The following is a 17,385-nucleotide window of genomic DNA, read 5'->3' on the forward strand; positions in this document are numbered from 1 at the left end:
ACAGATACTTGTCTTTGATCACTTGTGGCTCTGCCCACCCCAGTAGGAGTTAAAGGCGTGAGTTTATGTATGTGGTCTGGACTGCAGGGAACCTTTATGAAAGTATGACAAACTCGTTTGAACATAAACTGACTCCCGGTTTATATAATAGGTGGTCAATGTAAATAATGGTCAGAAAATTAACTTGTAGTTTTGTATTATTTTTGTTTTTTATATAGCACTCGTCCGTACTTAGGAAAATCACGAAGAGAAAATAAAATCGTTTTTTTTTTTGGGATAATGACGATACATAAATATTATAGATCGAAAGGACATTTCGAAGGGACAGGAGGAGGACCCGGTGGTGTAATGGTTAACACGCTCGTCCCGGCTTGACAAGAGCCGCGGGTTGACCCCCCGTCCGAGTCAGAATTTATTTCGATATTATTTTCTCTTTCTAGTCTTGTAGCCAAAATGCCCTAAGTAGGTACCTGTTTGAATATTTTGTGTGTTGTTATTCTATAAAATGCTTGTGTAGTTAGCGATAGGTTGGTGGCTCGTCACCTGTAGTTATAATGTTGCACACTATGGATGAATCGTTCGACCCAGTACCTTCTTATATTTTATAAAAATACATATGCATTTCTTAACATTGAAATTACAAATACAAAAGACATGCCAAAGAAGAGTAAGACAAAAATAATAATAATGTTTTAGTACGAAATTATAAATAACAAACTATTTAGTTTCCAATTTAAGTATTTTAAGAAATTATATTTAAGTACTTACAATATAAAACTATTTACGTTATTGAAGGCACGTATTTGTGAACTTTTTACAACAAGTTTACTTAACAAAAATATAACCCAACAAAAATAAAATTAAGTAGACAAATTATTTGCAACAAACAGCTTTAAAATCTCAATCAATAAAATTAATAATTACATAATTGAAAACTACCAACTTTACAATTCATTTCGATTGTGAAACTGCGCAGATTACCAAAACCGAGAACATGTTCCCCGCGTAAAAAAGGATTAATTATTATGTCGCGTTTCAATTGAATTATTGCACAATGCGGTTCATCAGTCAAATTCTACGAAATACAGTTATCTGTTATTTAAATTCAGCGTGACTCTTTCAATTTTCCATTGAGTTCACGACCTTTTTACTATGAACTGTTTCAAGTAACTACGTAATAGTGATTTGGTAAGAGTTAATAGGCGAGGGGTCGGTAAATTCTGGCTACTTAAGTATATTTACCTTCCCATTACCTAAGCACTAAGTATCGGGTGAGAGTATTATGTCGAAGCGTCGAAGAAAAAGCATGACGTTAAACATACTGCGAGATATAATACCAGGGTCAGAGGGTTGCAAGGTTGGTCAACCCCCGTTGACCGCCATCGATCGACACTGGCATTGCCAATGTCGCCCTCCTTCATCGATACAATGAATTCAATTAGGTATTACCTGCACTCCCACCATCATTTAAATAATATATGGGCGCTGGTAACTGTTGTTACCATACGGTTATCGATATCCATTTTAAGTCTCTATTACCGAGTGTGGTACCACACAAGCACCCACAGCAAGTTGTCTTCTGTCCTTATCCTTAACCATATTGAATTAGTATCCACTTGATTTTTTTATTTGTTTTGACGTGATTTGCCGCAGATGGCATTAACTACTTGGCCGGACAAATGGGGAGCGCTGAAAGCTCTCACCCGGTACAACGTTTAAGACAACAGGCCTGAGGGTGCCCACTTGAATAACTATAAACATGATGTAGGTAGCTACGTGTCCGTGGTACGAGTGCGAATCAATCAATAGGTGTAAAAACATATTGTAAGGAAACGCTAAATTAAAGTGTTAATTGTTGTTGACAGAATTCAGACTTTCTATTTAGGCATATTCAGTTACTAATAAAAATTCTAGTTATACATATTTTTTATATAGTATTTTTCCGTTGCGATATAATCGTGAGCTTATGTTATAGGTGTTCATAATCATAATCATTTATTTGCATAAAACATGGTATTTTAACATGGTAAAAAGTGTAAATAAGTACACCATGTTTTGCTTATAAAAATAGGCATGCAATATTGGTAGTGCGACGGGTAATCTTAAACAGTTTTATCTCATAAATTCTTCAATTTTATAATAATTTTTTTCGTTGAGCCATTTATACAATTTTATCTTAAATTGAGTTAAAGGTAATTGTTTTATGTCAGATGGTAATTTATTATATAATCTTATACACATACACAAACAATTACGGTTATATTTTTCTGTCAATGGTACATCAAAAAAAATGTTGTGATGTGTGTGCATAATACACTACACATGTAAGTACATATAACGACTCACGCACGCCTATAGAGTTAGGCCGCGGAGGTCCGTGTTGCTCTATGAGTTAGGCAGGTATACATGTCGTTGGAAAAAAAACTTGCATTAACCCTTTGCTGATAACATTTCTGGCACTAACCTTAACTATTCAACGTGTGTAACAAGTATAACTAGCATAACTAGATAGCGTGGCTTAACAAATTAAATTGGTTTTGACAAACTGACTTCTGAACATGTATATTAGTAAATCAAGTCCCCCACTTAGAGGCAACATTCTACGTTCCTCATCTTTCGCAGACGAGTTTAATCAAGCTGAACTCCTGTCGATGTCTTCTATACTGCTTGTATCAGTTATCAGTTTCATAAAAGAACGAGATATGTTGGTGATTTATGTCGAAAGCTTTTCTAGGAGACTCGATCTTTCACTTTAAAAGGTTTAACGGCCTTTGTGGTTCAGTGGAGCACTGGGCTCACAATCCGGAGGTCCCGGGTTCGAATCCCACTGGGGACATATCACACAAATCACCTTGTGATCCTTAGTTTGGTTAGGACATTACAGGCTGATCACCTGATTGTCCGAAGTTCAGATGATTCGTGCTTCAGTAGGCACGGTAAGCCGTTGGTCCCGGTTACTACTTACTGATGTAAGTAGGTAGTCGTTACATGAGCCCTGTCAGGGGCCTTTGGTGGCTTCATTATAACCCTGACACAAGGGTTGCTGAGGTTGGTAATCCACCTCTTAATCCACACGATAGACGAGACTTTAAAAGGTGGATTTGTAAGTTGATGAATAATATTAAGGTTGAGAAGTAGGTTTACATTTATGTTTAGGTATCGTCACGCTATTAAGATTTACAGTTTAGACTGAGTTATTACGTAAAAGTAGTCAAATTCAAAAGTCAATGCTTCATACAAATAATTTTCCTATACTTACTTCCTTGAAAATCAAGAAGATTCGCTCATTCGGTTATCTTAGTAGGTAGATATTAAAGAACGGTTAAGAATTTAGATGGGAAGTCGCTTTTTTACCTTTCACTTTCTTGTTTCTTATAAAATTTGAATTCTGATACTTTCTGCCGTTTATTTTGTACCTATACAGTTTGTACCTATATTGTATAATTCTACGCCCCGCTGGGCGCGAATTCATCACATAATTTAATGTTTTCGTGGTTTGTATACATATATGTCAGCGTGCTGAATGATGATGAATCAACAGTTTTTTCCCTATGCTAGCAGTGTGGCTGTATCACAACTGTTTTGGCTTATCGTACACATAATTAACTTAATGTTTTCACAATATGTGGGAAGGCGAAGTTGATATGATGAAACTACTTATTCAACTTCCTTCCTAAAAGTTCCTTTTGTCGCGTGATTTAACGACGAAGGTGTTCATATTGTATAAAATTATGTTTGTAAATCAATCTGAATGCTACTTTGTCATGCTATTGCAATCCGTAGCCATTTATGTGTTGGAGGCAAAATTTTTGATTGAATAGCAAATTTATGCGCAATACTAATTCATGTTTATGATTTTCATATTTACTTAGTAAATAATATGTACCTATTACAAACAGTTTCTTTAGTGCCCTTTGAATAATGGTATTTGCGAGGTTATTCACTTTGATATTTTTTCGCAATGTTTATTAGTTCACGATATATCTGCGTAAATATCAGGAACGTTTTGTTGAACTCCATCCAAAATCAGCGCCGATTAAAAGAATATTTTATGCCCACTCCAAGTTTGTGTACTGAGGAGATTAGGTCAGAAATTGGACAGTGATTTGGTACAGTGTCGTACTTAGATAATCACAAAGCGATATGGTTCGTAACCGTCTAATGCCACATTGATCGGAGACTTTATCCCATCACGTAGCGGAGGAAGTATTTTTCAAAACACGTACGAGTATGTAGTTCATTTTGTGGGAAGATATTTGGTCGGTATGTTTATCTACGCAGTCATATGATACATAAGTAATATTTAATAAAACAATTACAATATGTAACACATGTGTATTTCTGGCGTGTGTTACTGACCTACACTTGTGAAGTTAGCGGAGATTATCACGTTTTCAATTGAGAAGGTCCGATCTAAATGATCTAGCTACGCCCCTGTGCACATGAGACGCCGATTATAAATAGAGATAGGGAGCACAACGGGAACTCGGACACTGCTCTTGCTATTTCTGGGCGGTCTTGTCCCGACTCCAAGAACACGGCCACTCTATCAGCAGCAGCATGGAGCCCCACTGCAGTTGGGGCTACATTCTGCAAACTGTACGGCTAGGACTACTTCGCTTGACGCGTTATGTAAGTCGCTTGTCTACCTGTCCTTACCCTTTAACACTCAACGCGAACACAATGCAACAGTAAGAAGTTCAACATTCTTCTTGTTGCTTCTGTCATTCGCATGCTCTCCACTTCCCTAGTAATCTGGTCCTCATCAGTTGACACTAATATTTCTTTCTAATTTAAAAATAGAAGGAACCCGGTTTTTGAGCTGTCGCAAAATAACTTTTACACATTCTAATCTGAATTTTATTGTCTAGATACACGAGAGAGTTTAATACAGTTGTATAGTTTGCTCGTAAAACTAGTGTCGCGAGCTGCTATCGATTGGCCACGTACGATACCTGTGTCCAACGCTTACTTGCATTCTCACGTAAACAAACATAAAATTATACTTAAATAAAGTTTTATACGTTTCATAACTTAGTCAAATAAAATGATACAAGCGTTTAATCCTCCAGACAATTTAGCACATTTGCCCGTAGCTCTATTTTGGAGGGACGCCAACTTTCAAAAACTAGGTATATCAGTCACTGGAATGATGACACAGTAAAATGCCACAAGCTGCTCGGGTTACCGCGGGCAGTCAATTCGATTGCGTGAATCAAATTAACCTTTCGCCGTTGTTATGCGGCTGCCTGCTACCTGCTACCCCACCGAAGTTAAGGAAAAGCTTTTAGCTCATATTGTATGTAACCTTTATTTTGTAGGCTTTCTGTGTAGCCATGCAATTATGTTTTAAAACGACAGAGTGAAGAGAATTTATCTCTTTCCCGGGGTGTGCTGAAAGAGATTTCTACCAGATATAAGCTGAACCGTTTGTTTAATCCAATTTTGTAAATAAATAAATAAATGGACATCATAATTTGACTCTTCAATTATTAAATATTTTTCGCCGCTCTTTTTTGTTTTGTTATTATCGTTTGTCGATGATACTGTACATTATCGAAACAATTCATATAAAAAAGCTATTTGACATTGCGTACTTTTTTATAAGTATGCTCAAATGTCAAATAGCAATATTGCTTTTTTAGAAGAATTGCTTCAATGTGGCTTTTTTGGCCTCCCTACTCTATTCCTCGTCATTCATTGACACTGTGGGTTTCACTGGCCACAACATGTACAATGTAACATTTTGTATTGGAGATTGTCCTTTGTGCTGGCCGAGTTGCCCCATAAAATCCATTTTGGGAATACGAGGCATATTTTGTGTTTAATATCGGACGCCGGGTGGCCACTACGAAACCAATAACAGTTTACTGTATCTATGCTCCCTTTGTGCATACTTGAATACTTATGTCACATTACTTACTAAACACGACAATCAGAATATTTTCTGAAACTAAATTGTTTTGACAACAAGCTTGTACCGTATCTATGATATGTCTACGCTCTGACAAATATATATCTAAGTACATAGAATAACAAACAAGCTAACCAAAACATATTTTCTGGAAAAATTCCACATTCATACAAGCTATTACTACTAGAAAACTGCTAGAAAACCGCAAGAAAAATCTGGATTGTAGGAAAATGGATTCAGATTAAGATAGTTTCAGAGATTTTATTGCTTTTGTAAGAAGACCGCATATATTTGCCTTTAAAATAAGGTTTCACTTCCTGGCATCTACTAAGCTGACCTACTGTGTCTGTGCCTCCTGAATCATTCTATTAAAAAAAATAGCCGAGATTTTATAGGTATATTGTTTGGCCTACTATATGGATGATGAACTCGTCACATGTCATCATGTATCTATCCTATGACTACGTGTCGCAAGTGGCTCAAGTTGTGTTCCTATTATTTTGGGTCATTAAGGATAACAAACATGAGTTCATACACATATGTAATATAGTATAGCTGTAGGAAAGATTTTCCCTCTGGTGTGATTGTCAGTTGATTATCACCGCTTCGTTTTAGTCTCTCACAGATGTTATTGTTGCGTCGCCTGAAGCCGCGAAGCTTCTACGAATCTGTGCCCAAACCGTTTGCTGCCAATTTTTATTCTACAATCTATACAATCTGCCAAAAAACGTGCCGAAATAGGAATAGTTGTGTAACTATTTACCTGCGTTCTGTCACGTAGCACCTCCTGAAAGTGGATAGATTGCAACTTGTCAAATATGGGAAATTAATTGTTTTATTTTATTTAAAGCATGATAAATATAGCTATCGATCAATGAACTTTATATCGGCAGAACATGATAATCAACGAAGGTGTTTCATGATCATTCACGGTTTCAGATAAAATGTGTAGGTACCTACATAATGAAGTTTGATTCTCTTTTTTAAAGCGAAACTTCGTATTGCGCGTAAAATCTAATTTAAAAAACTGATCCACTCAAAACCAGGTTCTGCGTTCTAATTACAAGTTGTCTTCGATTTTTAAAGGAAACGGGTATGGTGAACTTGCTGTTTCCGGTTTACGTTATCTGTTGAAAGTTTTACGGCTCCTAATTTGTCAGCTTACTGACTGATGAGAAAGGAATGTTTGTAAACAATAAGTAGGTATGCCTGCCTACGTGATTAACACGTCATTAGTATATGGAAGGTCATTCACCGTCACTTGATAGGAGATATAGTGTTTCGTAGACAATCATTAATCAAATCGCTCACTGAAGACAATAGCATTTCTCAATAGTATCATGAATTCGAAATTCGAATACCTACATTCATTTGTCTTACTTTGAAGTAGGTAATGATGCGACTAATTATTTATTAAAGTTGTTTGACAATCTCGGCAGGATATTTTGATAAATAACCGTAATTTTAGTAATTAGTTACAATTGTTTGTTGTGGTTATTTTTACTGAAGATTCAACTGTTTTGTTCCTCGTGACTAATGATTAACTTGAAATAATTATTAATTGGCCCAGTATCACCACTTATTGATAACTGTCTGATAGCATTAGAGTCAGCACAGAACAAGATCAGCGACCAGACTAGCACTTTCTGATAACATTAAAAACTAAACTTAATACCATATTGCCATAAAGTTCAATCTTCTCCCTAACAAATATCGGCTCGCAACGCACCGAGCTCGAGCAAGTGGTCAAACATGCGCTTAAAGTTTATTAACTCAGAATTGTTATATTGTTATTAGTGCTAATTCCTGTAAATACCATCTAATTTTATTTTAAGTTAAGTATATCTGTCATTTTCTTATCCGCCGAAAAGGAAAGGGACGGGTAATCGACAAGCATAAAATTTATTAAAAAAAATATGGAACACACGTCAATTTTAAGCACAAATCTAAAACAACCGTCTAAAAATTTTATATTGGCCAATAACCCGACAGAATTAAGTTGATAGCACACGTCTAACGGTTTGCATTCCAGCGAGATACCTTTTTGATTCGCACGGGTTATTCATTCATTTACTCGTTCTTCCTAAAATTAAGAGCTGTCAATCATCCGTTCCTTTGCTTTTCGGCGGATAAGAAAATGACAGGTATAACTTAAAGTAAAATTAGGAGGTGTCTGCAGGAATCGGGGCCATTATATCTACATAATGTATATAGACAAACATTATCATTTGATTTTCATTTCAGGGTATGGCTACCACGTCAAGGAGTAGAAGAAAGGTAAGGTCCATTATTTCATCCTTGCACCTTTGCATCTTTGTTGTTTTTGAAAGCATAGCTCTTTCTAGTGCCCTAGACTAACTACATCATATTTGTCCGTAAATATTATCATTTAAGTATAATGCTTATTAAGCTTTTACCTGTCATTTGATTTGCATAAATAACGACGTTGTAGTACCACAAAGGTAAACTTTAAAAACTTCATGTACCTATAGAGTAGAAGCTCACGACTATATTCCAATTGGGGTAGCCAGAGGTACATCCATCGCAAGATGAACTAAGTACCCACACATCACCGAGCTTTCTATTAGACGTGATAGGTGGCTTTTATTATCGGAGTTATTATGCTTCTACTTTTTAACTTCACGTCAAATAATGTTAATTTAGTCTGTACTTTGGTTCTTAGTAGCTCAAAGATGGATGCTACGGGATTTTTCATTTCATCTCTGCGGACATTCCTGTGTATGTCGTTTGACCCGTGCGCGGCTATGTGAGGAATCCTTCTGAGCCCCAGTTCGCCAACAAGGCGTGTTAAATATGCAATATAAGTTCCAGAACAATCACAACTATGTCATGTACTTACCTACATACAAATGTTTAGACTCTCTCCTCTTTGCTTTTTACTGGCTAACGCTTCACTTATTTCGAGCGAATTTATAAAAGTTTTAAATTTGCTTTCCTATTTATTCATCAACATAATTGTAATGTTTCCGTTCCAGATTTATTTGTTATTCATCTAGCTTTTCTTAGTATTCTAAATTAAGAACTTATTTAAAATCACGCATCAAAACAATATTTCGAACTTCTGGCAATCCTAACTGCATATGCGATGCAGAAAAGTGAATTTTAGAGGTAATAAACTGTAACTGTTAAACTAATTATCGGCCTGGCGCACTATAATTTGCTTTATTTGCTGCCAATTGCCAATGCCAACGTTGCCGCCCTTGAAAACCTCTGGAATAGCCCGCTGTAAATACGAGTACCACTATTTCTGGTATTTCTATGGTTGCTTAGTATTTGTTTGACAGTTAATTTGATTTAGGATCGTCTTTGAAACGGTTCCGTGTGCCGATTCTCACTTTGTTGTCGTTTGAGGATTATTTGGCGTGTGTCATATTTTTTCACAAAGCTGGAGCGGTGTTTACCAGAGCGGAGTTGACGGCGTGCCAAGCGCGACACCGTTCTGCTATTTCTATGCTTCGTTCACTCGCCTCATGCCCCACGTACCCGCTGACACTATCATCCACTATCATCGGTATTATCGTTCTAATTCTATTTTTAAATAATTTAAATTCATAGTATGCTCCTTACCTCCGGTTGGTTGTGCCCAGCAGTAGGAAGTAGCTTTTGGAAGGAAGTATGTTTTTTACGTAAAATTCTTAGAGCATATAAGACCTAATACAATTTGAAAGAGTAGACAACCATTACTTTGAAGAGATAATGTTGCTGCCATTGTTTTGTACTCATATGACGTTCCTCTAAGCTTTCGTTGCATTGCATTTATGTTGTAAGGTTTAGTTTGATACAATAGAAGTAGACCGACAGACAGAAACTTCTATATTTTATTATACACCAGTCTTATTTATACACCTCATACATTAGCAAACTATGCATTTTGAATGACTTGGCGCTGCCATCTGTCCGTCTCATCAGCGATTCGCCTCACTTCTACCACTGTAGAGTCTGTGGAATTAGGCTATTCTAACACAACGCGGATTTTGTTGCGGTGTACTGTGCGGCGAGGCGGTGTTCGATGTTCATGTGCTAGGCATCAGCTATTAGATACCTTCCTTCCTTGCCGTGTTAGGATCGCCTTACTTTAATAAAACTCATAAATCAAATCTGCGCAACAAACACTTCTACTAAAATTTTTTTCATTCATTTCCACCGTGAATTTGCAATTTTTATTTGAAGTCCACAATGTATGGTCCGAGTTCTGTGGAAGAGATCGATAGTGTATGCATCCTGTCGGACGGACTATAATTTATGGTCCCGCGAGTGCTCCGATGGGTTTACATTTTCATGTAGAATTTTCTGTCGTTTTTTGAAATATCATTTTGAAATGTTACTTTTATCGTGCTGCGTGCAATGTCGTCCGTTTTTTTAGTGAACAAATGACTTTCCAACTCACATAAACATAATCTCACGACTATATCCCAATTGGAGTATTTAGAGGTACATCTATCGCAAGATGAACTCAATACCCACAACTCACCGAGCTTTCTGTTAGACCCACGTGATAGGTGGTGAGCCGTATCGCCGTCTATAATGGTCGAGCTAAGTAAATCACAGAAGGAAACTTATTTCTTGTATAATTTACTTATAAATATATCGATATACTACGCAGAATCATTGGAACGTGCACGTGAACAAAGAAATATCTAGAGCAATTAAGAGAAGGAGTCATTAGCCGCTATGTTTAGCTATTGAACATGTGTCGATGTAGTAATGATGCAGTCCAAAGCAAACAACGACTAACCAGTAATGCATTCTTGTCAAATGTACGAAAATAGTTGCATAATTGTCTAACCAACTTAAGTGATGGCTTTTGGCACCATTCTTAGTCATGAACAGTTAAAAAAGTGCCAATCAAAGTGCAAATTGTAGGACAGAAAACTTGACTTAGTACTTTGTTAGGTCTTCTTCCTTCTTCTTCCTCCAGTTTAAGAAATGTATAGAGAACCAAGAGTGCATACACATTGTGATTACCTGTAATACACGGAAACCAATCGTACTAATAATTCACCCTTCACTGCTAACCAGAATAAAAAGCGACATGTTTTCTTGTGACGTTCAAAGTCAAGGGTTCGGAAGCAATAATTGAAATGATTTATCTACTAGTTCTGTCACAAGGTACAGTTGGCTCACACCACGTCATTGATGGTTTGGCACCAGTCCGAGGCAAGGGCCGTTAAAATGAAGTGTCATCCCAAACTGCATGTAATGCTGCATGAGACAAGTTCGTAACTACTTTGTTTACATCTCTGAATAGATACTGCATCAATTTTCTTGTTGAAAGAAGTTGTTTACTTACACAAGATTTATTGCCGCTTGCGTTCCTCTATTCAGTCTAATGGTGAGTACAGTAAAAAAATCCTTTGAAAATGAAATTAATGTTCGAGTTTAGAATTAACTTGATTTTGTAAAGAAACGTCGACGTTTGAAATACTTGGCTGCAAAAATGATTTTCAGTTAATTTACGTTACTGTTCTGTAATCATGAAGGTGTACACTTACGAGTATGTAGGAAGTTAGTACCTTTGGGTATTTAGATTCTTAGACTACTTAAGTGCGGTGGTTGCGTCTAGTCTAGCTTCCCTCTTCCGGAATCTCGCTGCAATTTGGATACACTCGACTCAAAGGAAGGAAAATATCTTACACTTGAAATATTTAGTAGGAAGCAGTTAGGTTAGGCCGAGCAGAGAGAATGTGTAAGTACCTACCTATACTTCAGCGGAAAAAGGTAAATGGCATAAGTAAGTTAGTTGAAGAGGGCAATCAGATCTCGTCAATACAAAAGTGGGTACCTACAAATACAACGTTCTTTTACCTGTCAACTTTCAATGAATTATTTTATAATAAGAAATAACAAAAAAAATACAAAATAATATTTTATAATAGATTATTTCCTTATCATCCACGATTGCTAATGATGGGTATCGTTATGCATCATCCCCCTTTGTCATTCATCATCATCTATTACCCGTTATCATCTGTCAACACAGTTCTTCACCATCCATGATAGATGACGATGGATGTCATCACTCATCATCCGTCATAATTTATCATCACGTCCATCATTATCGAAAAAATTGTAGGAAATTGAATAAGCTTTCATTAAGTCCCAGATTTTTTTCACTAGGATGCACTGTTTTAAAGATATTAGTGAAAATCCTAAAAATGGGACCTTTCCCTTCCTCTACACTCCAGCTCGGCTTCTAAGCGTGGGAACTTTTAGTATGTTAACTTCCTAAACACCCTGAACACTTTTTTGAAAGAATTGCTTAAACCCCTTTATTGACCGGAATATCAATAGAGATAATTTTATTGAAAAGCACGCTTTATTGATCAGTTAAATACTCCGATAAAGTATGTTGATATGATAAAAGTGACGAATTGATAAAAACTGTGTGGATGGGATTATGTGCGATTTTACCGTCGCATTATCGGGTTCCGTACTTTCATTTCGTGTAATTATTCTTTACAATGTTATTTTACGAGTGAATTGTTAGTCTATCATCTATAGTCTATCTATCAGCGTCATTTTAGATTTTAATTATAGATATAAGTACGTGTAAGCTTTTACTGTCGCAAAATAAAAATCGTACTTATATAGATCAATCACTACACAGCCCTAATCAAAGGCTTGGCTTTTTTGTAGAACCATTTAAGGTAAACATTTCCATCATATACATTACATATAATGTGTAACGGATTAGCGCACGCCAGAATTGCTCGCAGATGGTAGATTTTTGCCTACTTACTTGACACTTATCGTCACATTTTCGACAATTCACACATTATATTTATAAATTGTAACCTATGTGTTATTCTGATGTATTAACTTGATTACATTATTGTAAAGTTTATTTAAAATTCCATTCAGTAGTTTTTGCGTGAAAGAGTAACAAACATCCATACTCACAAACTTTCACATTTGTAATATTAATTAGTAAGATGTTACAAGCGGACCGAAAAGATAAACTGCTAAAACATAAACATAAACTGCCTATATACGTCCCACTGCTGGGCACAGGCCTCCCCTCAATCAACCGGAAACTGCTAAACCTTTTTTTATTGCCATTGTGTGTATTTGTCTTTATTTCGTTGAATAAGTCTTAAATCTGACTTGATCTCCTATAGGCTTCTAGATCTAGATCATAATCTCCTCTAATCCACATATATTCTAATAGATAAAGTTTGTAAGTCGCTTGGGTCAATCTCCGGATAATACAGAACTGATTTAAAGTTCTTTCACTTTGGTAGAAACAGCGACTTTCTGTGTTTGAAGAAATACATATTATAATATTAAACTTCTACACTTACTCGGGGGGTAGGTACATTCTACCTTCTTCCTATTTTTAACATAAAGTGCGACATGTCATACAAATAAGCGGGAAGAAAACGTGTGTGAAAAGTTTATGAAAATCCATTACCTCCCGCTTTTTTACTTATTATTTTTTTGATACGTAATAGTAGAAACTAGAAAAAAAATTAAAAGCCTATTTACGTCCACTTTCTACTGGGGATCGGCCTCCCCTCAATCAACCAGAAGCAGTATTGAGCATACTCCACCACGCTGCTCCATTGCGGGTTGGTGGAGGCATTGTTACGGCTAATAGCTGGGACTAACGGCTTAACGTGCCCTACGAAGCACGGAATCATCTTATTTTTTCGGGCAAGCAGGTGATTCAAGCCTGCAAAGTTCTTACCAAATAAACGACAGTCTCACAAAATCATTTCGCGAGTGTCCCCATTGGGAATTGTACCCCGACCTCTAAATCGTAAACCTAACGCTCTAACCACTACACCGCAAAGGCTGTTGGAAACTTATAATTTAAAAATAAAAAATGCTTAAAGATTAAAAGTTTTATATCTAAGGCGTGGCATGCCTGTAAAGATCTACTACACCGCCCGAGCTATCAATACTGTTTGATTGTTGATAAATCAGAAGAATAATAGTTTGCAAATCGTTTTGTCATTTCCATAGAGAACTCCAAAACATCCGCTTGAGCGGCTCTTTACAGTCTTACCTACCTTTCATTCAATGTCGGGCTGACAGTGTAGTGGTCTTATTTGCGAGTGATTTACTGTGTATAGGTATTTACTGTGTTGTGTATGTCTGAGAACAGTTGTATTCTGTTGCCGCAGGAGGATGAAAAGAAAACTAAGAGGAAACAGTCTTCGCCAGTGGACGAGCGACCCGTCGTTCCCGCGCCGAGCGACGCTATGCTCAATAGTAAGTACTTACCAATAATATTACAATCATGTTACCAATTCTCGCAGACACAAACTTAATTATAATTTAGTTTGACAGTTTTAAAACTAGCTTTGTCTCTGTCTTGCACTCTTTGTAAGTGAAGAACGGCACTATTCAAAGCTATTATGTTTTGTCCGCCGGAATCGGCCCCATTATTTACATCTGTTATTATGTAATAAATGATACAAATCGACTTGGTACACATATTATACCTAGGTACTTATTTACTAATAGGAATTTATTAAATGCATTACAAAAAGTACAAAAAATTATTTATTACACACAAAATAAACATTAACATTGTTTTTATATTCTTATTGTTTTTTTTTTCGAATAAGCCTTTTGCCCATTATTTATTATAATATTATTTATAACACATTAACATTTATATGTACTTATTTACTTAAACAATTACAATAAGATAAAGTAGTACAAAAAGCGGCCTTATATCAACAACCACACAAATAAAACCAAATCTATCAACCTTGAACAACATTGAATTGAATGCGCTTTTCAATCCTTATCACTATCAGTCCATTTCTCGCCACCTATCTCGAACATAATCTTCTCAGCTTCTCAGAAAACACCCCGAGTCGAAGTTGGCTTGGACTATCTCAGACGGATATTAAAGTATAAGTACTATTACCCTTTGAGCGCTCCCTATATGTTCGGCCAAGTAGAAAGTCGTATGGTAAACTAAGTCACATATATACACTAAGGCGCCGATATACAGGCTGTTACAAAAAATAGTCTCAACCCTGAAGTCTAGAGATGAGCGCCGTTAAGGGTAACCGAATCACCCCCGTGTTAATTACGTATTTTCAGCGATTATTTCCGGTTTAGGAGATACGACCCATTTCGCACTTTTTTCAAGATATTCTAATTTACGTAATGGGAATCACAACAATGCTTGTAGTGTAACTGCCAATTTTCTTTTTTCTTCTAGATCAGTGGGTAAGTACTTTCATTTTAGTTAGTCTTGCTGGAAAAGCTTATTTACTTACCCCAAACGCTCGAGCGCTCTCCCAGCAGCGCACACATCACAACAATGCATTAAATATTAAATTCCAATGCATCTTCTGTTGGTTGTATCAGTTGTATGAGGCTAAATTCTTCTGGGGTTTCACGATGAATAGGTTTTTCTTGATTGAAAAAGAAATGTATAATATTACTCTCTGATATTATACTGATATTAGCTAGGCTTATTACTATGTCATGGCTCCTCAAATAAATAAATTATAATTTAGCTTTTTTTTATGGAAGCTACTAATGTCTATGACTATGTTTAGTCTTAAGTCTGTTTTAGGCCACTTTCTAAAGAATAGTTCTGAAGTAATATAAAATAATTAAAAATAACGAGATAGCGAGAAATTAATTACTTCTGAAGTATTATTCATATATAGTCATATTTCTTAAACGGTAAATCCCCTTAAAGGTCCTCTGACTCTGAACTTCAGCTTTAGACTTTTTTTTGTGACATAGGTACTGTATTTTGTAAACCACTTTTTTGAAAAATCTTGACTTACTTCATCAAGACCTCGATTTCATTTTATTAATTTCAATTCGGGTAAAAATTTTGATCACAATTTTCCCTGGAATAAAACTAACCGGTCTATTGCGAGGTTTTGTTAACAAAAATTAAGTACATCAAAAATATTAAAACGCTTTCCAACGTCTGTAGGTACCATATTATGTGGAATCAATCAATAAACCACCACCATTGAGAGAGTTCAGTGCTGCGGTGATGTAACCAAGTGCATTGAAGTAGTTTTGTTATGTTTGTGTAAATGCCGTATTCAATTGAAGCTCAATTCTTCAATACTAGCTGTTCTTCTTCTATCGTGTGCGTTGTGAGGTGGATTACCAACCTTATCAACACTGGTGTCAGGGTTATTATTGACCCGCCAAAGGCCTCTATCATGGCTCATGTAACGACTACGTACTTATATCAGTAAGTAGGAACCGGGACCAACGGCTTAACGTGCCTTCCGAAGCACGCACTAGCTGTTCAATTAAATCAATACCAGAGTCGATCAACCTTATTTAATACCTACTAGCTTAGAAAATTCCAGCGATAGCGATTAGCGATGGAAAATTCCACTTGATATTAACTCAGAATATTTACCTGTATCATCTCTCTCAATATTCGCTATGACGTCACTTAGGTACGCCCCGTACAAGTGCACATAGGTAGCCATACAAGTAGGTATTTGTGTTAGTGACACCGTAACGAATACCGATAGGGATGATTGAGACCATATTCTGAGTTGATATCAAGTGAGCTTTTTTAAATTATTTTCAGTTCCATACTTTTGTGACGGAAAATTCCACTTGATAATCAACTCAGAATCATGGTCTGAATCAATAATATAGAATAACTTTGAGGGCAAAGTTTTAGTTACGATGTCACTAACATCCTGTATCTGTACTTTTCAATCAATCAATCAATAATACTTTATTGCACAAGAACATATATAAAGGACATAAACATACGAATAAAACATAAGCACAATAGGCGGCCTTATTGCTAAACAGCAACTTTTCTACGTTTTTGTCAAGTTAAATATAATGTGTTCATATTATTGCGCTGTATTTTATAGCTTATCAGGCTTCCGAGCCTGCCGGTGGTGCTAAAAAAATAATTTAGTTTTATTTCGCGTTTTAGAAATATAATTGTTATGGTTTCAAGGCGTATGAAGGTAAGTATTTTGTTCAACAATCCGCAGTTATTAACCCTCTTTTTGGTACACTGTAAGTACCTCTTTTTTATGTACTATGTCAATTGTATCTCAAGTTCATGCATGAACTTTTATTTTGCGAGCGTTTTAAGTACCTTAGTCGCTTTAACATTCTCCTTTCTATTTAGAGTTTCCGATGATAGATGCTAACCTATATTAATTAGTAGAAGATAGGTAGACGACCTCCGTGGTCCAGCGGTTGAGCGTTGGACTCATGATCGGGAGGTCCTGGGTTCGAATCCCGGTGGGGACACACACTAAGCCGTTGGTCCCGTTTCTACTTACTGGTCTAAGCAAGAAGTCGTTATATGAGCCATATCAGGGGTCTTTGGCGGCTCAATAAAAACCCTGACACCAGAGTTGACGAGGTTGGTAATCCACATCACAACACCGTGTGTGTAGAAGAATAAGTAGATTAGTAGCTATTATTCAATGTAGCCAAAATCCAACATTCTTAGCGTTAAGTATAATAATTGC

At 36.3% G+C, this 17,385-nt stretch overlaps 1 protein-coding gene across 4 annotated transcripts in view; it reads left to right on the forward strand.

Moving 5' to 3' along the window:
• LOC126372244 (calcium-binding protein E63-1) overlaps positions 1-17,385 on the forward strand; it is a 48,566-nt gene that overhangs the window by 5,935 nt on the left and 25,246 nt on the right. For 2 of the 4 annotated variants that reach the window (XM_050017924.1, XM_050017927.1), the window contains 2 exons: positions 8,159-8,191; positions 14,062-14,149. In XM_050017924.1, the coding sequence (XP_049873881.1) occupies positions 8,159-8,191; positions 14,062-14,149 (121 nt within the window). Of the gene's footprint in view, positions 1-4,545; positions 4,633-8,158; positions 8,192-14,061; positions 14,150-17,385 lie in introns of those variants that run through there. The other 2 variants (XM_050017926.1, XM_050017925.1) reach the window with 2 other exon arrangements.

Source organism: Pectinophora gossypiella, chromosome 13, assembly GCF_024362695.1.
Source record: "Pectinophora gossypiella chromosome 13, ilPecGoss1.1, whole genome shotgun sequence".
Classification (NCBI taxonomy): Eukaryota; Metazoa; Arthropoda; class Insecta; order Lepidoptera; family Gelechiidae; genus Pectinophora; species Pectinophora gossypiella.